The 23,667-nt window shown below is 40.6% G+C and overlaps 1 protein-coding gene across 3 annotated transcripts in view; it reads right to left on the reverse strand.

Moving 5' to 3' along the window:
• The window catches only part of SRGAP1 (SLIT-ROBO Rho GTPase activating protein 1), a 274,730-nt gene extending 255,545 nt beyond the window's left edge, over positions 1-19,185 (reverse strand). For 2 of the 3 annotated variants that reach the window (XM_032644932.1, XM_032644931.1), the window contains exon 1: positions 18,790-19,185. In XM_032644932.1, coding sequence (XP_032500823.1) covers positions 18,790-18,856 — 67 coding nt within the window. In that variant the 5' untranslated portion in view covers positions 18,857-19,185. The remainder of the gene's footprint in view (positions 1-18,789) is intronic. The other variant, XM_032644930.1, reaches the window with a different exon arrangement.
• Positions 19,186-23,667: the final 4,482 nt, after the last annotated feature.

Below are 23,667 nucleotides of genomic sequence, written 5' to 3' on the forward strand. Positions count from 1 at the left end.
CAAGTAACAGTAACAGCCATTAAAGGAATAAGGCAGCTCTCTATATACATCCATGGAATGGTGCCGACCAGCATTACTCAAAAGCAGGCCACAGAACTGCTGGCTACAGATGCACAATGAGATAAAGAGCTTGTGCCAGAACCTAAATCAGCACATCACTAAGCACTGTTTAGTTTAGCTGACATTCGTGTGTAGCAAGACTTTCTGGATAAAGGAAGCAGGGCCATGATTTACCTTATCTCCTCATGGACCGGTAATAAATAGCTCTGACCAGCCCTGGTCTACGAACCAGTTCTGAGCAGCATGGGTGCAGACAATTTATTGTTGAACAAAAGCGAAACTATAGTAACGATTCTGCAAATGACCACATTTGTTCAGTTTATAAACAGATAAGTAGATAAATGTTATGAATACAAATACCAATGATGCCACTGGAAGGATATACTCCAAACTATTTGAGAATTGCCATTTTTTGCCTTACCAATTCTGTACTTTACCCCCCAAAATTTTGAAAGTTAACATGAGTGGGATTTTTTAAAAAGATAAAATGTTTTCTTTTCCTATTCTTACTAAGTATTTTTAAAAATTAACTAAAGCCCATACTTTATTTGGATTTCCTTAGCTTTTTTTTTTTAATTAATTAATTTATTTTGGCTGCGTTGGGTCTTCGTTGCTGCGCACGGGCCTTCTCTAGTTGCGGTGACCGGGGGCTACTCTTCGTTGCCGTGTGCAGGCTTCTCATTGTGGTGGTTTCTCTTGCGCATGGGCTTCAGTAGTTGTGGCACGCAGGCTCAGTAGTTGTGGCTCACGGGCTTAGTTGCTCCACGGCATGTGGGATCTTCCCAGATCAGGGCTTGAACCCATATCCCCTGCATTGGCAGGCGGATTCTTAACCACTGCGCCACCAGGGAAGTCTCTTAGTTTTAAACTAATGGCCTTTTCCTGTTCCAGGATCCCATCCAGGATTTCGTCCTCATGTCTCCTTAGGCTCCTCTTGGCTACTAAATCTTTTATAACTTCAAGTTTATTATTATTGCTTCCAGAGCCAGAGTTCATAAAAGTGGCAATACACTAACATTTCTTGAGCACTTCCTGTGTGCCAGACAGTTTGTTTGTTCCATACTCCGCTTGTCTTACCAATGCTCTGAGTGAAGTACTATTATTATCTCCATTTTACAGGCAAGGAAAATGAGGCAGGATGAGAGTAAGTAATTTGCCCACAGTTCAATAGCTGGAGAGTGGCGGAGCCAGGATTTGGAGGCCAGCAGTCTGATTCCTGAGGCCATGCTACAAACTACTATGCTACACAAAACACATATAAATTTATATGAGTATGCTTATTTCAGAGTGTTACCTGGTACCTGAAAATGGGATGTGACATTATGAGAATGTCAGAAACTGGCAAAAGATGACTGACCACAAACACAATAAAACTCATTTTCATTGTGTTGACAGTGCACAGTGCTTTCTGTACATTATTTCACAATTTAATTCCAAGACCGATGGAGGAAATGAGATACCCAATAGAAAAGAGACTAAAACATTAACCTGACTGTAGGAAGTAGAGTTCCCAGTTTCAAACAAGAGATATTTATTTGTATATTAGGTATTTGGAGAAAAACGTGTATAATTTAAACTCTATAAAAATACAGTCTGGGGGACTTCCCTGGTGGCGCAGGAGGCCCGGGTTCGATCCCTGGCCAGGGAATTAGATCCCACATGAATGCTGCAACTAAGAGTTCGCATGCCACAACTAAGGAGCCCCCATGCAGCAACTAAGACCTGGCACAACCAAATAAATAAATATTAAAAAAAAATACAGTCTGGAAATCTTTCAAACATATACTTTTGGTGACACATTTGAGAGTTTCCATAAACATTTTTAATATAATTGCAATGGAAGGTCAATTAAAAATGGAGTGGCCATTTGAAAAGGCATTCATTACCTGTCTCTCTTTTTGTAGTAGCGTACTCAGAAAACTCTCTTTTCTAAGGGACATGAAATCTAACGAATTCTCTTTTCTAATTTCTCGGAATTTACCAGCTTTCTGTTCTATGTTTTTTTTTACCAGGGAATGCATCCACTGTTGTAATGATGAAAAGAAAGTTGAAAACTGAGCACAGCAAAGAAATGAGAGCAAATTATTCGAGTCAGGAGTCAGCCCAGAAAACATTCCTCCACGTTCTAGGGTTGCTCAACCAGTCTTCTAAAGAGCTGCTCTTTTTACCTACCTGTCCTTATCTCTCTGTCCCCTAAAGACAGGGAGCACGCAGCTCCCTGAAGCAATGGCCACACCTTGGGCTCTGAGTTCCAGAATTTCTGCTGGTGCTTGGGGGTTATAATTTGACTGAACTGTCCTAGAAGTGTAGACCATCAATACGAGCACAAGGAAAAGCCAACAATGATCCTCAAGGAGAACTTCTGTTCACTGGACATTGACAAGACACCAAAATATGCCACACCGCCATGACACATGGAAAACGAGATGAGCAGAATGACTTCTTCCTACTCTCTCTTCTTTGGTAAATAATGTTTGGAGGCTTAATTCCATTTTTCAAACATGCTACTTTCACAGCCAGACTGAAACTTGGACGTCCTCAGAAGTGAAAAGTGCCTGACTTAAATAAGATTAGCAGACACCTATTGTTCTATCTTAACTGCTGGAGGTCTGAGGGAGGGAGCTGTTTTTGTAAGCCGCACCTTCAGAGTAATAAAAGCGAAGGGCCAAAGTCCAGAGGTCTTCCACAGACCAGTTGAGAAGGAGTTGGAAGTGACAGCCCAGAAACTGGGACATCAAGCACTTTAAGAACTGCTGGAACCTCTGTAAATACTCCTTATGCTGCATTGGCTATTCTGCTGTGATGCCAAGGCTAGAGGGTGCTACCTCTTCTAGGAGGTCACTGCAGCCAGCTTTGGAGTAGAATTCCAAGGGATAAAATGGTAGAAACAGCTCCACAAGAAAAGGAAAGTCCAAAATCCAAGAAGGAAAGACAGGACTCTGGATGATTAGCAACAGAAGCAAAACTCCAGATTTCCCAACAGCATCTCAGATTATTCAGAAAAGTGTGGATGTTTTCACGCTCTGCCCATATCAAAGCCTTTCACTGATCCTCGCTACACATTTTCATCCCCAAAAATCCATATATCCTGGATTTTTCCATGCGTAGACATAAACCTATATATGAAGAACTTGAAAGTGTTAGGGTAACATTATTTGCTCTCATCTATGTGTATCCTCTTCAGTGTATGGATCTTGGGTTATAAACATCATCCTGGAGGGCAGGGACTAAAAAACACAGACTTATTCTTCCCAGTAACTTGAACTGTATATACTTTTAGGTTCTCTTGCTAAAACAGAACTTCATATTGGATAAATTAAAAATAATTTTATGAAAGTTACTAAGAGATTAGATTTTAAAAGTTTTCATCACAAGAAAAAAAATTCTAACTGTGTAGTGATGGATGTTAATTGACTAGACTTACTGTGGCACTCATTTGGCAATATTTACAACTATCGAATATTATGTTGCACACCTGAAACTAATATACTATTATAACATTATTATGACATATAATGTTATAATATATGTCAATTATATCTCAATAAAACAATGTAATATACTGATGGGCCCCCCAAAAAACAAACTACTGAATATTAGACTTTTTCCTACAGTATAGTAAATTTAAATAGAGTAAATTTAAATATTTTGGATCATTTTCTCTGAACATCAAAACCATTTCCTTTCAAATTCCTTTAAATTCATTATCATTTTGGTCTTAACTCATACTTATTATGTATGTCAGTAGTTCTGACATAGATTTTGAACCTGACTTTTCAGGTTGAAACTAAAATGCTGGATAAAATATTTTTAAAATATAATTTTAATCACATCACCAGCTTTCACATAAGTAATGAACTTTAAAAGTCCCAAAACAAGATAAGGTCAGTATAAAACAGATCAAATGATAACGAGCGCTATGGAGACAGAGAAAGCAGGAGAATGAAGATGGGAAGAGCCAGGAGAGGTTGAGGCTTATAATCTTAAATAACATGGTCAAAGAAAACATGGTCAAGAAAAACATTTCAAAAGATCAATATAATCAGATGATGTTCTATGATGACAATGCAATTAAGTTAGAAATCAGTAATAAAACCATAAATGAAATAACTTCATATATCTGAAAAATTTTAAACACACTTTTAAACAGATTATGAGTCACAGAAAAAAAAATAATGGAAATTAGAAAGTACACAGAACTGAAAGGTAACAAAAACACTACATATAAAAATTTATAGAGACTTCCCTGGTGGCACAGTGGTTAAGAATCCACCTGCCAATGCAGGGGACAGGGGTTCGATCCCTGGTCCGGGAGGTTCCCACATGCCACAGAGCAACTAAGCCTGTGCGCCACAACTACTGAGCCTGCTCTTTAGAGCCTGTGAGCCACAACTACTGAGTCTGTGTGCCACAACTGCTGAAGCCCGCGCGCCTGGAGCCCGTGCTCTGCAACAGGAGAGGCCACTGCAATGAGAAGCCTGCATACTGCAAGGAAGAGTAGCCCCCGCTCACCACAACTACAGAAAGCCTGTGTGCAGCAACGAAGACCCAATGCAACCAAAAATAAATAAATTAATTAAATAAATTAAATTGATTCTTTAAAAAATTTATAGAAATATGCGTTATTATATATAAAATAAACAACAAGGACCTACTATATAGCACAGGGAACTATAGTCAATATCTTATAATAACCTAAAATGGAAAAGAATCTGAAAATATATATATATATTACATATATAATATATATATTCAGTTATATATATAACTGAATCACTTTGCTGAATACCTGAAACTACCACAACATTGTAAATCAACTATACTTCAATTAAAAAAAAGAAGAGCTACACTTGCTATGCCCCCAAATTAAACAATAAACATGTAAAAAAAATTTTTGTAGAATGCAGATAAAGCAGTACTTAGAGAAAATTTTATTACTTACATGTTTACATTAGAAAAGAAGAAAAGTAAGAACTTGGAAAATAAGAATTTTAAAAAGGATGAGCAAATAATGCTCACAAAGAAGTAAAAGGAAGGGAATCACAAGGAGGAAAAACTAATAAAATAGAAAACAAACATACAACACAGTAACTCAAAGAAGCAAAAAACTAGTTCTTTGAAAAGACTAAAAATAAACATACCTGTGGCAAAGTCAATCAAGGAAAAAACGGGAGAAGGTATACATACAAACAATTGTTACTAACAGAAAAGAAGTATAACTGCAGACACTGCAGAGACTAAAAAGATACAAGAATACTATAAACAATTCTATGTCAGTAAATTAAAAAATTTGTGGGGCTTCTCTGGTGGTGCAGTGTTTAAGAAGCCGCCTGTCAATGCAGGGGACTCGGGTTTGAGCCCTGGTCCAGGAATATCCCATATGACGTGTAGCAACTAAGCCCGTGCACAACTACTGAGCCTGCCCTCTAGAGCCCGTGAGCCACAACTACTGAGCCTGCGTGACACAACTACTGAAGCCCACACACCCTAGAGCCACAACTACTGAGCCCACGTACTGCAACTACTGAAGCCTGTGCTCTGTAGGGCCCATGTGCCACAACTACTGAGCCCACAGGCCACAACTACTGAGTCTGTGCTCTAGAGCCCGCAAGCCACAACTGCTGAGCCCATGTGCTGCAACTCCTGAAGCCCGCGCGCCTACAGCCCGTGCTCGGCAACAGGAGAAGCCACCGCAATGAGAAGCCTGCATGCTGCAAAGAAGAGTAGCCCCCACTTGCTGCAACTAGAGAAAGCCCATGCACAGCAACGAAGACCTGACACAGCCATAAAAAAAAAAAGAAAATTTGTAAATTTGAAAGCAATGACAGATTTTTTTCTTTTTCTTATTTAAAATTTTATTTATTTTTTGGCCATGCCACGCAGCACGTGGGATCTTAGTTCCCCAAACCAGGGATCGAACCTGTGCCCTCTGCATTGGCAGGGCGGAGTCTTAACCACTGGACTGCCAAGGAAGTCCCGACAGATTTTTTTCTTGATGAAAATACTAAACTTGGATAACTTTACTAAACATTTAAGAGTCACATAATTCCAGTCTTACATGAATTCCTCCAGAGAATAGTAAGAGGAAATAATCCCCAACTAATTTCAAACACGATTACTCTCAGATTGCAATGTAGTAACTATATATTTTTTTAAAGTAAATATCTTCACTTAAAAATTTTTTAAAATTAATTACTTATTAATTTTTGGCTGCATTGGGTCTTCGTTGCTGCGCACGGGCTTTCTCTAGTTGTGGCGAGCAGGGGCTACTCTTCGTTGCGGTGCGCGGGCTTCTCATTGCGGTGGCTTCTCTCGTTGCAGAGCACAGGCTCTAGGTGCACGGGCTTCAGGAGTTGTGGCACGTGGGCTCAGTAGTTGTGGCTCATGGGCTCTAGAGCGCAGGCTCAGTAGTTGTGGTGCACGGGCTTAGTTGCTCTGCGGCATGTGGGAGCTTCCCGGACCAGGGATCGAACCCGTGTCCCGTGCAGTGGCAGGCAGATTCTTATCCACTGTGCCACCAGGGAAGTCCCTTCACTTTTTTTTTTTAATGTAAAGTCACACTCCTATATACCTCATGGGGCAAAGGGGAAACGATTATAAGAAATTCAAAATACTTAGAAGTTAATTTTAATAAACTTTACACATCAAAACTTTCTAGATGAAGCAAAGATGGAACTCTAAGGGGAATTATCATAAATATTTATTAGGGGAGAATATTTATTGGGGAGAAGAACAGATGCCTTTGTTAAGAATGATGCTTTTATTAGAAATAACATTTACATTAGAAAAGAAATTTATTGCCTTAAATGCTTACAGTAGCAAAGAAGGATAAAAACAAATGAGCTGTATGTCCAACTTAAAAAAAAAACAGATAAAGAACAGAATAAATCTGAAGAAAATTTAAAGGATAAGAGTAAAGACAAGAGCAGAAATCAATAAAAAAGAAAAAACAACAAAAATAGACAACCCCCTTTTAAGATTCGGCAAGAAAAAGATAAGGCAAAAATAAATATTTTAAAATAATTTTTATTTTTATTTTCTGGCCCTACTGCATGGCTTACAGGATCTTAGTTCCCTGACCAGCTGCCCCTGCAGTGAAAGCGCCAAGTCCTAACCACTGGACCACCAGGGAATTCCCTACAATAATATTTTAAATTAAATACAGATCAGCCCATATTTTTAAAATATACTATCATCAACATTATGTCAATATATTTGAAAACTTACACAAAACAGAGACATTTCTAGAAAAACATAACAAACTGACTTCAGAAGAAATATGAAGAATAAATAATCCTATCAGTAGTAAAACTAATGATTAACTGCTGATTAGCAGTTAAAAGTTCTTCACACAAAGAAAATAACTAGGCCCAAATAAGCAGTTTTACCGACCTTTCAAGAGAAGGAATATTCCAAAATTTCAAACTCTTTTACAAAATAGAAAGAGAAGCAATACTCTCCAATGCATTCTGTTAGGCTAGTATAACTGAAATATGAACCCAGACAAGGACATTATCTGAAAGGAAAGTCATGGGTCTGTTTCATTCAAGAATTGAGAGACAAAAAACAAAAAAAAACAACAAAAATACCTGAACTAAATATTGGCAAACTGAATCCAACTATTTACATATATAATACAACGATGAAGATAGGTTTAATTCTGGAATACAGAGATGGTTCAATATTAGACACTCTGTAAATATTTCTCATTACATTAACAGATTAAAGAAGAAAAAATAATATCAATAGATGCAGGGACTTCCCTGGTGGTCCAGTGGTTAAGAATCCGCCTTCCAATGCAGGGTATGCAGGTTTGATCCCTGGTCCAAGAACTAAGATCCCACATGCCGTGGGCAATAAGCCTGCATGTCGCAACTACTAAGCTCACATGCCACAACTACACAGCCCACATGCCGCAACTAGAGAAGCCTGCGTGCTGCAACGAAGAGCCCACGCGCCACAACGAAAGATCCCGTGTGCCACAATTAAGACCCAATGCAGCCAAATATATAAATAAATATTTTAAAAAATCAATAGATGCAAAAAGAAAAAAGGATAACTTTCAACCAACTATTAATGATTAAAACTTCAAGTAGGGCTTCCCTGGTGGCGCAGTGGTTGAGAGTCCACCTGCCGATGCCGGGGACACGGGTTCGTGCCCTGGTCTGCGAAGATCCCACATGCCGCGGAGCGGCTGGGCCCGTGAGCCATGGCCGCTGAGCCTGCGCGTCCGGAGCCTGTGCTGCGCAACGGGAGAGGCCACAACGTGAGAGGCCCTCGTACAGCAAAAAAACAAAACAAAACAAAAAAGAACTTCAAGTAAACAGAGAATACATGAAACTTAACCTGATAAGAATATCTATAATAAACTGAAAGCAATCATTATCCTTTACGGTAGGAGAGGCTTGGAAACACTCCCTTTAAATCCAGAACAAGAAAGAATGACAATTCACTACGTTTATTAGCTTCATACTCAAAATTCTGCCTAGGGCAAAAATAGAAGAATAAATTAAAGCCGTAAGGTTTGGAAGGAGGAAATATAGTTGTCTTTATATTTGCAAATAATAAGAATTTTTTTAACCAAAATATGAACAAATTATTCGAAATAATAATAAACTAGCAAAGTGGCTGGATATAAGACCGATATGCTAAAGTAAACTGCATTTCTGTATACCAGAAACAATTAGAAAACAATTTTAAAGAGATTCTCATAAACATTAGTAACAAAAGTGAAATAAGTCTAACAAAAAACATAGAAAATGTAAAACTTTACAGTAAGATATGTAAAAACAACTAAATAAATGGAGAAATATTCATATTCATGGGTAAGTAGAACTTATAATCTAATATACAGTTGCCAATTCTCTGCTAATTGCTTTACAATTTCACGTAGTTTCAATCAAAATGCCTGTGGGCTTCCCAGGGAAGGAAAACTGATTTTAAAATGCACACGAGGGCCTTCCCTGGTGGTCCAGTGGCTAAGACTCTGCACTGCCAATGCAGGGGGCCTGGGTTTGATCTCTGGTCACGGAACTAGATCCTGCACGCATGCAGCAACTAAGACCTGACACAGCCAAATAAATATTGTATAAATAAATAAATAAAATGCACATGAAAGAGAAAGGACCAAGATCACCAAGATACTTCTGAAAGGGTATAAGGAAGGAGAATTTGGCCTACCAAATCTAAGACTTATTATAGGGCTATAGTGATTAAGACAGTGTGGTATGTGCAAGAACTTATAAATTAACCAATGGAACACAAGAGAGTGTCGAGGTAGACACGTGTACATGAAACTCTGATCAAGACAAGTAGCTAGTAGATTACTTTTTAAAAGAAGAAACTATTCAGCAAGTGGAATGAAAAAAGTTGGTCATCCACATGAAAAGAACTAAAAATATATCCCTAGTTCACAATATGAAAAATAACTTCAGATAAATTAATAACTTTTATGTCAAAAGCAAGATTTTAAAACATTCATAAGATAATATAGACAGATATCTTTCTGACCTTAGAGTAGGGAAGGATTGCTTAAACACCAAATATAAATACTTGATACATGTGAACAAATTAAAACGAGCAACTTCTGTTTATCCAGAGATATCTTTTTAAAATGTGAAAATACAAACTACAAACAGGGAGAAGGTATTTGCAACAGATATAATTGACAAAAGATCAATATTAAGAACATACCAAAACCAAAACCAAACAAAATGCACAAATCAATAAGAAAAAGACAAACCAACAGATAAACGGGCAAAGGTATGAATAAGCATTTTAGTGACAAAAGCAAATGGCCCTTAAACGTGTGAGAAGATGCTCTATCTCATCAGCAATCAAAGACATACAAATTAAGCCAAAATACCATTTTACCCCAGTAGATTGCCTCTCCAAAAACCTTGTCTTCATGCTGACTACTGGTTGTCCAAATCTGTTCTCTCCTTTCATGGTCATGAAGTTGTAGCTGAAAACAGGGCTGCCCAGGGAGACTACATTTGCCAACCTCCCTTGCAGCAAGATGTCCTGTGACTAAGTTCTCACCAGTTAAATGAATGGAAATTCTCTGTATTATTTCTGGCCTGGATTTTAACACATTGGCCATATGCTCCTCAAGACTCATTTTCCTTCCTGTAAGTCAGAACATGGATATACTTAAGACCCAGTTTCAACCAGGCATACAAGTTCAGTTCCCTAGGTGATGGCAGAGGAACGAGATGGAGAAAACTCAAATAATTTAAGGAGGCAAAACTGTCCTGGTAGCCTAGACTGCACACCTCCAGACTGTTGTGTGAGAAATTTCTACATTTTTAGGTTATTGTCTTTCAAGGTTCTCTTTATTATTATAGTTTAGCCTTTACCTTAACTAATACATTGGCCCATACTAAGTGTTTTTCAGGATGTGGAATTCTCATTCACTGCTGGTAAGAGAATAACTACCAAGCACTTAGAGAAAAGTTTGACATTAGTAAAGTTGACCATGCATATTCCCTATGACCAGCAAGTATACATAGAGAAACTCATGTACACGAGGAGACACTCACAGCATTTTATATATTATTATTAATCATGATGGCAAAAAGTGCAAATAACCCAAATGTCATAAAGAATGAATAAATAAATAAAGAATAAATAGCTTTCCAGTATTTTCATGCACTGGAATACTATATATCAGTGAAAATAAATTAATGATAGCTACACACATTAATGTAGATCAATCTTAATATAACATTGAGTGAAAAATGGAAGTCATAAGAAGGTGTACTTACTTTGAAAATTTTTTATTACAGAAAAATTTAAACATACACAGAAGTAAAGAGAATAAAATAATGAACCCCATGTACCCAACAATTATCAATTCCTGGCTAATCTTATTTTATCTGTATTCCCACCTACTTCCTCCTTCCCCCAGATTATATTGAAGCAAATCTTAGCCATCCCCAAATACTTCAGCACATATATTTAAAAGATAAAGATTTGTTATACATGCCAAAATACTATTTTTTTTTTTAATTAACATCAATTCTTTTTTTTTTTTTTTTTTTTTGCGGTATGCGGGCCTCTCACTGTTGTGGCCTCTCCCGGCGCAGGCTCAGCGGCTATGGCTCACAGGCCGCCGCTTTGCGGCAGGTGGGATCTTCCCAGACCGGGGCAAGAACACGTGTTCCATGCATTGGCAGGCGGACTCTCAACCACTGCACCACCAGGGAAACCCAACATCAATTCTTTAATATCATTAAAAAATCTGGTATGTGTTCAAAAGGGCTCTGTATTTTTGATGCATGGATATAACATACATCAAAACGATAAAGAAAATCTATAAAACTATCATAAAACTTTAAAGAAAACAAGGGGATGATAATACTAAATTCAGAATTGTTATTGAGGGGGCAATAGGATGAAGAGAGATTTGTTAGAAAGGGGACAATGTGGGGGTTTCTAGACACTGCTAATGTTCTATTTCTTAACTTGGGTGGCTACTAACCAGGTATTCATTTTATTATTATGCATTAAATTGTAAATAATTTTCCATACCCGCTTGTATATATATTTCACCCAAGAAAAGAAAAAGAGAGGCTGCTTCTCCCACCTCCCACCCCCCAACCTACGAACTGTTAGCTGAATTCAAAGCAAGAAAAAAACAAAGTATATCACTGAGCTGTAAGCAAACAGAAAGTTTGAAATTGTCCTGTGAACAAACCTGATCAGCAGAGGTTCGATTTCGCTTGGATGCACCTTGCCCCACCCCCATCCTGAAGGAGGGTGGGTCTCAAAGTGAGATTCCTGCATTAGGCCAGGAAATTTACCAAGGAGAGGATGTACTGAGGTCCAAAAGTACAGGAAATACAACCTATACCAAACAGGAAAAATAACCGGAAACTCCTCCTCCCGCCATGCGTTATAGCTTGGTATGTACATAGAAAGCTGAGTCCACCCATGCAAAGCAGCCATGACAGTGACTGGCACACCCTGAGCGCTCGATAACTGTTAGCTGATGCTACGATTATTTTTCATTATTATTATTTCATTATCCTTTTTTGCCCCCGCCATGGAAGTTAACTTTAATTATAAACTTTTGACTTCACAGAACATCTGACTTGGAGGGAGTGATGTTTTATTTCATTTGTTGGTGACATATAAGACTGAGGGTCCAACTACGGTTTCTCCTCATGCTGAAATCCCACTACCCAGTATGGCTGACACACGTGTACGTACGTAGCTATACATCAATTTAGCTCTGTTTTAGCTTGTCCTAACCATGCTTTTTTTTTTTAATGGTCTTTTTTCCAATTATTATAAAATATTTCTCCATACCATAAAACGTTCTTCAAAAACCACTCTTAATGACCCCATAACATTCCATGTGCACAAGTTAGCTAACCATTCCCCAGTGGAATTTAGTTAACTATTCTCCATTGTTGGACACTCAGACTGTTTCCAGCTCTGTGACTTTCTAAATGTGTGTAACTTACACATTTGAATTCAGTTTAATTTTGTGGTAATACTTCATTGGACACCCTAGATAATTCTGAATGATCGCCATGTTAGTTTATACTATAAAGGAATGATAATTCAAAACATTTACTCTATTCATTCAATTAATGTTTAATGAAGCCCTATACCAGGAGGTGTGGGAGATACAGAGACAATAATTTTTTTTTTTTTTTGCGGTACGCGGGCCTCTCACTGTTATGGCCTCTCCCGTTGTGGAGCACAGGCCCGGACGCGCAGGCTCAGCGGCCATGGCTCATGGGCCCAAGCCGCTCTGCGGCATGTGGGATCCTCCCGGATCGGGGCACGAACCCGTGTCCCCTGCATCGGCAGGCGGACTCTCAACCACTGCGCACGAGGGAAGCCCTAGACAATAATTTTAATATCAAAGTGCTTTCTGTTATATGTCAAATATATCTCATAAAGCTGGAAAAAAAATCAAAGTGCTTTCAAATGAAGCAAAAGCAAATTAGCAGGTACAAGTGAAATTTTTCATTTCTATATTGATTTTAAACAAAATATTTGCTCAAAACTATGAATTAAGTCAGAGACTTTATCTGACATCATAAGAATCCTTTTTACCATGGGTAAATAAAATCGATTGTACTACAGTTTTCATTTTCCATTTGGCATCATTAAGGCAGAGAAAATGTAAAACAAAATTGTAAGCAAACACATGGCAGCCCAGGAAATGTGCTTTTCAGCTGTTACTTGTACTTGGATAAAAAGGAATGACACAATAAAAAAAATCCACTTATAAGGAGCTGGGAATCTCTCTGGTTTGCCTATCACACATCCCTTTTAATCCCACCATGAAACTCACTCCATTCTAAAAGTACAGAGGACTTTATCAGGATGATTAAGAGTCGCCCCCTTTGGGATCTATTTAGGCAGCAGATTGGTGATTATGTATTTGAATTTCAAAAAGCTTATCTAAGTCAGAATGTAACAAGAAGCAGTTGAAACGTAAAGAAAACCAAAATGAAACAGATAACAAGGCCTAATTTTATAGACTATTTATCAGTGCCAAGCGTGTGATAAAGGCTTTCCACAAATCATCTCACAGAAGCCTCACAAGGCAAGGAGGTAAGTACTATTATTATCCCCATTTTACAGATGAAGAAGTTGACTGTTAGGGCTCAACATATATTATCAGTGGCAGGGCTGAATGGCTAACACCAGTTTCTGCTCTTAAACCCTATGTCTGTTTTTTTCCCCATCCTGACATACCAACAGGTGAGCATATATATGTTGTCAATAAATTAGAAAGTAATTTGGGTCCAATGAATAAAAATCCCTTCAAATAACTAAAAATGTCTTCTAGTAACTGTCTCTATTCCCAACTTCTGCCTTCAAACCACTAAAACAAAGGTAGACTGAGTGATTAGACATACAGTTTACTCCGTATTTTTTTTTAATCTTAATGCTCAGTTATGTAACTTGAAATAAAAATAGTTAGCATAAAAAAGGGTCTGCTCAGTCCACAAAGTAGACCCTCAAACTGGACCAGAGCTGAGGTTCCTGACCTGGTCATCACACAGCACAGGAGTAAGCAAAGCAATCTAGACAAGTAGAGCTCAGATTTACCATCCCATAGCATACTCCAACCCTCACTGTATTTCAGAGCATGCTTTGCTTAAACATTTCTCCAAAACTATTTCTTAAGATACTTTGAAGTTCATGAAACAAATCAGGTTTTCTGGACAACATAAGAGGGCTTATTGCAGTAGCTTCACTTAGTATGACCAAAATTTCAAGCACGTTACATTTGTACATATTCACCATATTTTCTTCCCCTTGATCTTTAAACCACCTTGTGAAGCTGCTGCCTGGGCACTGTGGTTTCTTGAAATGATCTTGGTGAAAAAACAACTTAGTTATGGTTAATCAATTTAATTAACTCCTCCTGTTAACGGACCAGAGTTGCTGTTCTCTAGTCCATCCAACTATGATTCCTTCAACGGATGTAAAGTCTAAACAGGTAAGTGTTCTATCTCCTACTCTTCTTTGTGAGGAATCTAAAAGCAAACCACTGTTACTGAAAAGCAGAGGACCTGGGTTCCAGTCCCACATACGTTACAGTTAATTGTGTAACTGACATTATGCCTCCTTGCGCTGCTGAAGTGGGCTGGACAGGAAATGTTTAAAGTCCTTCCCAGCTATAAAGTTTTAATTCGTAATTCAAATTGTTGTTTTTGATTGCAAGTTAAATGAAGAACATTAGAGGTAGACACAGGTTCCCTATGAGTGACAGTAGCACTTTTAATTTCCCTATTGAAACCTATCACATGACGGGAGGTCATATTAAATTGAACTGGCATTTCCTTATGCTCCATCTGCTACCAAAATGTACTATTTGTAGTTCAGGCAGCAGAGAAGTTGAAAAACAACAGATTTTCTTGGCACTTCCTGCACGTATGGCACATAGATGAGTATGAGATTATCCTCAGGAAAATACTGCAAATAATAGCTGTCAATTCTTAGCAACTAACAACACGCATTATTAAAAATAAACACAACCTCCCATCCATGAGTTCCACCCCACAAAATGTGTCTTTTGTTTCTTCTGACTCTTATATGTGAACCAATATTTTTTACATGGGCTCCATAATATTTCTGCTGCAGAATTCAAAAATTACTAGATCTCTAAAATCTACAGATAATCCCCAAACCTTCTGTTAGCCACTTGCTACGATCTTGCCAGAGATGCTAAAAGTAGTGTAGTCAACTGGTTTGAGTTTCATACACTTTTCCAGACAATCTTGCTGTTTAAGGGTCCACACAAATAAGAGATTAATTTCTCTGGATTCTAAATCTTTGGGAAGTTGACCAACATGCATGAAGCAGTCTTTCTCCTCCTATAGTTAACACATTAACTAACACATTAATCTTTTAAATTATTGCTTGGGGTCCTTTTGTCCTCGATTTAAACATATCTATTCCTTTAACTACTTGTATAATTCTCAATTCTTCCCCCTCTTACAATTCTATGCTCTACTTTTCTGAACGTGGTTTTATTATTTTTCTGTATTTTCTGCGGTATTACATTTTAATTCCTTGAGAAATCAGATAATACATAGTGTTTGTGAATTATGAAAAAAGATAAAGCAAAGGTAACCTTCCTCAAAACAGGGCAGCCAAGAGAAAACGCAAAAAGCTTGAAAATTTTCCTGCATAATTAATGTGAACTGACGTGACATCTTCAATTAGACTCAAAGACCCTTAGGACTGAGAGAATCTAAACTCCTTATCGTACAGATAAGAAAACCAAAACCCAGGAAGAAGCTAAGTGACTTGCCCTACATGATACATCTCATTGGATACATTTATGGTCTTACCCATAAAATTACAGCATAAAATTACACATTACACCTAGGATGGTTCTTTTCACACTGAAAATAGCCCCATGAAGTCTGTTTCCTAAACACATGCAGGCAGCCACAGTGGCTAAATCCCACATCTGTGGAGTCATTCTTTTAAATCAAACCCTTACCTCAGAAATTCTGAGATAAATGCAACTGGTATTAGGGGAAATGGGAGAGAATAAGAAAGGACAATACTCCAGAATGTTAGATTCAAGTCAGAAGGTAAAAAAGTCACATATAATCAAAAATGACTCTTGATACATTTAAGTGTATCACAGATACACTTAAATCACGCAGAGTCCAATATTTACATCTTTATTCATTGGGAAGAGACCAATGCCTTCTCTTAATGAGTCCAGCACAGCTAGGTTTTCCTCCAGCAATAGAACAAGCCACTTTCTTTTGTTTACCGTCAGATGAAATACCTGTTAGAATTGAAAGAGTTGGTTGTTCCAAAACCACCTATCTTTAAGCAGTGGACTAGCGTCTGCCAGGGTGAGATACTCACCCTTAAAGAGGGGCTCAGGAAAAGAAACAGAAAACCAGGATCCTACCTCTGAAACTATCCTTAATAAGGGACCTATTCTCACTGCACAGGACAGCGGGCCTCATGCTCTATTTAACTACTTAACTCATTTCTCTTCCACTGCCTTCTTGATTTTGCCTAGTAAATTCAGGTGAATGTGTGCCATTCAAGGTGTATATGGTCCAATTCCATTGTATTGATATTTCCCTATTCCCATATTTGCATATGAATATAAGGATCTGGGTTAGACACAGGATGTGTAAGTATTACAGGGGAAGTAGAAGAAGTGTGGACACAGGCTCTGATGAAAAGGGTAGGTCAGGTGTAGTAAAGAGCCATAAAGAAGGCTGAGGACTCACAGGTAAGAGAGGAGGGTTGAAGGGAATACACAGATCACTTTCTATGGGACAGAATTTGTTCCAAAAGTAATTTTTACCATGTTTGTGACTTTTCCTTGGATTGGATTTGATGGACACATTTTAAGCACTGCAACACATCCCATTCTATTGATTTTTATTTTATTTATTTATTTTTGTTGTTGTTGTGCCCCACAGCATGTGGGATCTCAAGCTTCCGGACCAGGGATCGAACCTGCACCCCTTGCATTGGAAACACGGAGTCTTAACCACTGGATTGCCAGGGAAGTCCCCCTTGTATTTATTTTTAAATCCATATAGATGGCCTATACCCTCAAAGCATATAAGTAACCATATAACTATAAAATTCATACTCTGAAAGAGATTAATCATGAGAATATTTTTCAGATAAAGACTTGATCATGGACAAATGACCTTAGAGCAGAAATACCGAAACCAATACTTGGAAATACGTTCTACAAGTCAGTGCTCCAAGCAGCAGGAAAACCAGACTGCTGCCCCTTGAAGACCTGCCACAAAGAGCCATGTGGAAAAACCGCACAGAGAAATGGTGATTGTGAACAAGAGTTGTACCTCAGTATGAAAGACTTTTGGCTGTGTTGGACCGTTAAGAAAAGAAAGGTTACGCTCATTAGAAAGTTTACCTGTCTCGAAGCAAATAATTACTTCTCTGTTAACATAACTTCCATGTCAGTGTAACCAGTTCCTACAAGTATAAATTATCTTAATTGCATGCAGATAAAAATCTGTGTTTCCTGAACAGTGTTCATCTTAACTCCATTATTGGAGTCAACCTAAAGGAAACTTAAGTCTCTGGGCTTGCATATTGTGTTTGTCTCTGGCCATGATGAGATGGTCCAGATTCACACTGATTGACAGAGGGTTTCCCCACCAGGTCCTCTCACAGGACTCCAAGCATTTTCACAACTTGACCACACAAAAGAACGCCCAGTCTGCTCCTGCTTTCCCCAAGACAAGTACAGGAACGCCTTTCCCTGCAGTCCTTTCATAAGATTGTGTCTGTACAAACACAGGTGTCTACAAAGCAATTTTTATCAACTTTGCTTTGAATATTCCAAAGAACAGCAGTGATCTCAACACTCCATCCATTGTCTCAATGGATGGGAAAAGCTACCCATGAGAGACCATAAAGGAGGAAAAAAAAAAACCCAAATATATGTTTATTAAACTCTTCAACAGCAACACAAAATACTTGTACTGGAGAGAAAATATATTTTTTAAACCACAAGGCACGTTAAGTAAAAATGCATAATCAACCTTAATTAGATTCCTTCATCAGTTGACAATGTAAATGGATGGGAACTACTACTCAAATATTCAAACCTTCATTTTACATGCAAGTGGCCTCCAACAAATGATAAAGCAATATTCCCGTGTGAGTGTGAGAGATTAAAAGGAGGAGTCAGATTCCACTAGTCCTTGCTTGGTTTAACTGCCCAGCTTTTAGGGAGCTATTTTATAAAAGCGGGACTCGCCCTGATAAATTAGTGAACAGTGCGAATGTCAAAAATTGCCTGCACTCAATGAAGCTCTAGAGCACTTCGGAGCCAGACTTCAACAAATGACTCCTTAAAAAAAATTACGTTGTGACAATGGTATCGTTTAAAAAAAATAATAAGGATGACGGTGATGATAACTGGGCAGGAACCACTGCTGCTGCCTGCCTCCTACGTAAGTTGCCCGGCTGAAGGTGGTTAAGTTAAAGCCAGTTCTCCTCTATTGGAGGGGCGCCCTGGCAGCGGCGGAGAGCCACCCGGTTTCCAGCTCCCTGTGGGCTTGACGGGACTGGGACTGGGATTGGCTTCCACGAAGCCCCGGGTGGCTCAACGAGGCGCTCTAGCTGTCCCTCACCACCTCCCTCCAACACAGACCCCAAGTGAGAAATGCAACTCCCGGAGCACAATGACAAGAAAGCACACAAAAGGAGCAAGGCAGCCGCTCCCATCCTTACCTTTGACTTGACTTTCATACTCGGCTATGATCTCTTTGTCCTTTTTGAATCTGCTCGGAGTGGACATTATCCAGCTGTTCTGGGTTTGCTTTCAGCGGGCAAGTTCTGTTAGAGGGTCACCGACCAGTCTCCTCGGAGAGGCAGAGTTGTACTCCCACACGCCGGGAACCCAGAGGCAGCACCGACAGGAGGGAAAGGGGGAGGGAGAGGAGGAGGAGGAGGAGGAAAAAAAGGAGCGAGCCGAGGACTAGATTAACCCGGGCGCTGGCACCATACTCTCCGGATCGAGCTGCCGTCGGTGATACTGAGGGGAGCCCAGGGTTCGGGGCCGGAGAGGCCCGGCGCGCCGGCAAACTCCAGCAAGCGAGTGGTGGGGGGCGTCTCCCTGCCCACCCCACCCGGAGCCCGTGCACTTCCTCTACGACCGCTGGGCGGACGCGGGAATCGCGCCGGCGCTCCGCACCATTGTTAGCAACCCGCACGGGGCGCGCGGGGCAGGGCCAGCCGGGGAGGGCGGGCGCCGCGACTCTCCCTTCCTGCTCCAGCCGCCGGCTCCGGCGCTCGGGGGTCCCGCCCGGGCTGGGGATGCTACTGCCGCTCCTCCGTCGGCACACACGGTTGCTACTGCCCCGGGCAGGCAAGAGGAATCGCGATCCTAAAGCAAGTCCCGGGCGCCGACCGCAAGGACGGCTGCCGCACCGTAAGAACGCGTCCTGGGCACAGCCCCGGCGGAGTTTAGGTCTCCACCGCCGGCGCCTCGCGGGGCCTCTGCCTCCTGGGCCACCGTGCGCCGAGGCTGCCTCTTTCTCCCCCGACCCCCTTTCCGCTGCTGCCCCCAGGAGGCCGCCGGCGACAGACACACTCGTACACGCGCCCGGAGGAGCCGCGCCCCCGGAGGCCGCAAAGTTGCCGGCACGTTCACGGCCCGCGGCTCCCCGGCACCTGGGGAGCGAGCTACGGGCGGCAGCGGCCGGGGCGGCCGCGCGGGGCTCGGCGAGGCGGGGCAGGGCTCGCGGGAGGGGTCGGCTCGGCAGCGCGTTCCCTTCTCCGCCCTCGCCCCCTCCCGGCGCGGTGAGGAAGCGCCGCGCTCGTCCGGGAAGATGGACGCCTCTTGTGGCCAACCGCAGCCCGGCCCTGCGCCGTCGAGCCCGGCGGCCGTGGGCAACGCCCCCAGCTCCTCCCCGAGCTGCGCAGCCCCAGCAGCTGGGAAACCCCTCCCGACCCGGCGGCCTGTCTTTGGCCGAGGGTGAGCGCTGTGGTGGGGCTCTTTTCAGTGTACAGTGGGGAAATCCAGACTTTGGATGTCTCCATGGAAGAAAAGGATGTCACTCCAAGATGTCACTCCAAACCCCAGAAGGAACACTGGAGACTGAATTGTGAACGTCTTGGCTGTTAAGAATCAAAGAAGAGCTAAGCTGTTTGATCAGGCAGAGAAAAATACCCATCTTAAACACCATTATTCTCCCCATCCTAGAAGCAGCTGGAGGGGGCTAGGATGGTGGGAAAGGCGTGGTGGGGAAACAGGTCACACTTAGGATGTCACCAGGTTTTGACGGACACATTTAGCGTTTGGGACCTTCCTTCTCCAATATTATGGGCCTGATTTACCAAAGTGATTTGTCCAAAGGCGTGTCCAGTATCAAATGTTTTCCCTGCTAGATCTAAAGAAGAGTAGGGACTTCGAGACTTTAATCATTCATTCATGTATCCAGTGATAAAATTTCTTACCGCGAATCAAACACCAAGTAAGAGCTAAGGATTCAGAAAGTAGAACCCTGCCCTAAAGGATCTCACGGTCTATTGTTTTACAAAGTAATTACAGGCGGTACTGTGATGCTGTAAGAGGGCTACTGCCGGCTTTGCGAGCCCTGAAGAAAGAAAAGTGGACTGCGTAAGAGGTTTGGGGAGAAAGGCTTCCCACAGAAGTGGTATTTGAACTGCATTTAAAGGGCGAGTAGTAAGTAGTTTGCCACCTTAGAGAGGGAAAGTGTTGCATTCCACGGAGAAGAAGGAGAATCCTACTCTGGGAGAATTGCAAATGAGTTACAGGATGCCCTCCTCTAAAATACCAGATCTCTGATGGGAGGTGAAAAATATTTTTAAAATTTAAATATATGTGTGTTTCAAGCGGTAGTGTGTGCACATTGTTTTTAATTGTATGGCCTTTTAAAATTTAATTGTTAAGCAAATCTTTTTACTTTATAACGACAGAATAGAATGTACGGAAAAAATGTGAAAAAAAATGTTTTGTTTCCATTTTGCCACACAGGAGGTTAACTACGGAATCGCAGATTGCCCTAATTTCACGTGGGGCTGTCTTATGTAAGAGTGTAGCGTGATGAGCCAGGATATTCCAAAGCAGAGGCTGAGAAGGAAGGTCAGGGCCAACTGGGAGAGGCCTCCTGTGCTGAGCTCTAGGACACAGTTCTGCAGACAGCAGGGAGCCTTTTAAGTAGAGAAGGGTCATGATCACATACATGTTTTATGAAGATAACTGTTGGCAGCATGGAAGGATGAGTTGGCTATGGGGGTGGAGAGACCAGAGGCAAGCAGCACACTCTGGCGATAATTGTAGTCAAATCTAAATGTGATTCATGTCATCCATCCATGGTGCTACTGGGATTTATTTCATATTTGCACTTGGGAAATACAACTTGGTGCAGAGAATGCAGCCCCTGGGAACGAATTGTTGGCTGAGTTTAGACCTAAAGCACCGTGGTAGTTACAAGCCCCAAAGACAGTGTACCCAGAGGTGAATCATATCTCTGCTGCTTTCCTAAGTGAGCTGATAAAAATTACTGCATCTCTTGGGGCCTCAGTCTCCTTATCTGTAAAATGGGTTAATGCCTAGTTCCTGGGAATGTTATAAGCACTTACTGAGATAATCCTTAAAAATTACAAGAACACCAGATCTTTGTACCTACTCAGTTATCTTTGTTACTGTTATCTCAGTTTTAATCTTGGAGAGAAAGCTATTTTAAAATTGGAGACAGTATCTTAATCATCTTTGATTTTATCATAGTGCCCACAAACTGTCAATAACTTTTTTTTGAATGTTAATGTCTTAATATTAGTAAGCCACCATTTATTGTTGTAGAAGGTTGGGTCCCAAATAAAGCAAAAGCATTTTGCATACATTCTTATAAGAACCCTACAAGGTGAATACGATTGTCCTCGTTTTACAGAGAGAATCTGGAAAGTTCAGTAAATGTGTAAAGGCCTGGCTGGGCCAGAATTCCAGCGCACATCTACTTGCCTCCAAATTGGGTTTTCCCAATTTGCTATTCTTCTGCCTACGAACTTGATTCCTTTAAACTTGTGAAGCAGGATCACATACAGTGAACTGTGTATGACTGATGGATGGTTTTCCCTTGGTGGTTTTCTTCTGATCCAGCCAATCAGTGTGATTCACAAGTCAGTTCTTCTTTTCATAGTTTTATCTCTTCAGGTTATCCTTATCTTTCCCATATTTTGCCTCACAAAGCTTATATGGAGAATGCCTATGAGTTAAAATCCAGAAAGCCCCCTAGGGTCAGTCCAATTTGGAAGACAGTCAACTGAGTCTAAATCTGTGACTTTGCTCCCCCTTGTGGTAGCTGTTTTCTTAGCTATACAACAGGGATGGCTGCACTTTGCCCCCTAAAACCTACCCCTCCCCTGCCACACTCTCATTCTTTAGGGGCAAGTGGTGAGAAATTTGGAGCGCCTGAAAGTGGGATCCATACTACAGATTAGTCCACTCCATTATATAATATTCTCCTTTTAGGACCACTCCAAATTTTCCAGAAGTAGAAGTTAATTCATTATCTGATCATAAACCCTGGGAGTGGGTAGGAGAACGTACCTGGCGCCTTGCAGCCACAAAATAAATCATGCACCTTACTGCAGCATCACTTTGGTCCTAGTGGTAAATAATTTAAGTCATTTAAAAAGTTAAATACAAAACACATTAAGGACTCAATGCCAAATCGACACAATTTTTTTAGTTATGGTTTTTAGTGTCTAAGAATTTCATGTCTGAGATGGACCAGTCCTGCTACTCCTCTTCATATAAGGAAAACGTTCTCCTCTGCCCGTTGGGATGAAAAAAGTTGATGAAGCCCTGCCAATATCCTAGGTTTTATTCTTGGATCCAGCCTGAGTATCAGAACACCAACTGTTGTGCGTGCATATCTTATATTGTCTTGACTCTGGTACCCTTTAGCTTCTCAAATTGCTTGCAGTAGTGCTTTCCATGGACTACATTTTGGCATTGTGTCCTGGGGCAGAGTTTTATAAAGTATGAGCTCACCATTGATCACCTACATCAGAATCACCTTGGGAGTCTGTTTGGAATTCAGACACATGGGAGCTCTTCTACACTTAAAGCCACACTTCTTGACTTCAATGTGCATACAAATCACCTGGCAATCTTGTTAAAATAAGGTTCTGATGCCTTCTGGAGTGACACCTGAGATCCTGCACGTCTAATAAGCTCCTAAGCCATGCCAATAATTTTGTCATAAAGACCATACTTGGAGGAGCAAACACCCATAAGGTCCAAATTTTGGCTGAGGGGAAAGTCCTCCGGTGATTCTTATGCTTGAGAATATTTGCCCAAGGCCCAAGAGCTATTTTAAAAAAAAGAGCATCCTTATAAAAGATTTGCTACATTTACTCAAGTGATGCCGATGACATTAAGATTTTTTTTCAATTTAATGTATCTCTAAGAAACTGGACTGTTTTCACCTTCAAGATAATAAAACGTTTAACTTCTTCATCTGTAAATGGGGATGGATAATAATTTCCCTAATAGGTTTGTGGGTTTCATAGGGATTAAATGCAAAATGTACATAAAGCACTTAGCACCAAGCCAGGCACATAGTAAGTGCTACATAA

This window comes from Phocoena sinus, chromosome 10, assembly GCF_008692025.1.
Source record: "Phocoena sinus isolate mPhoSin1 chromosome 10, mPhoSin1.pri, whole genome shotgun sequence".
NCBI classification, from domain to species: domain Eukaryota; kingdom Metazoa; phylum Chordata; class Mammalia; order Artiodactyla; family Phocoenidae; genus Phocoena; species Phocoena sinus.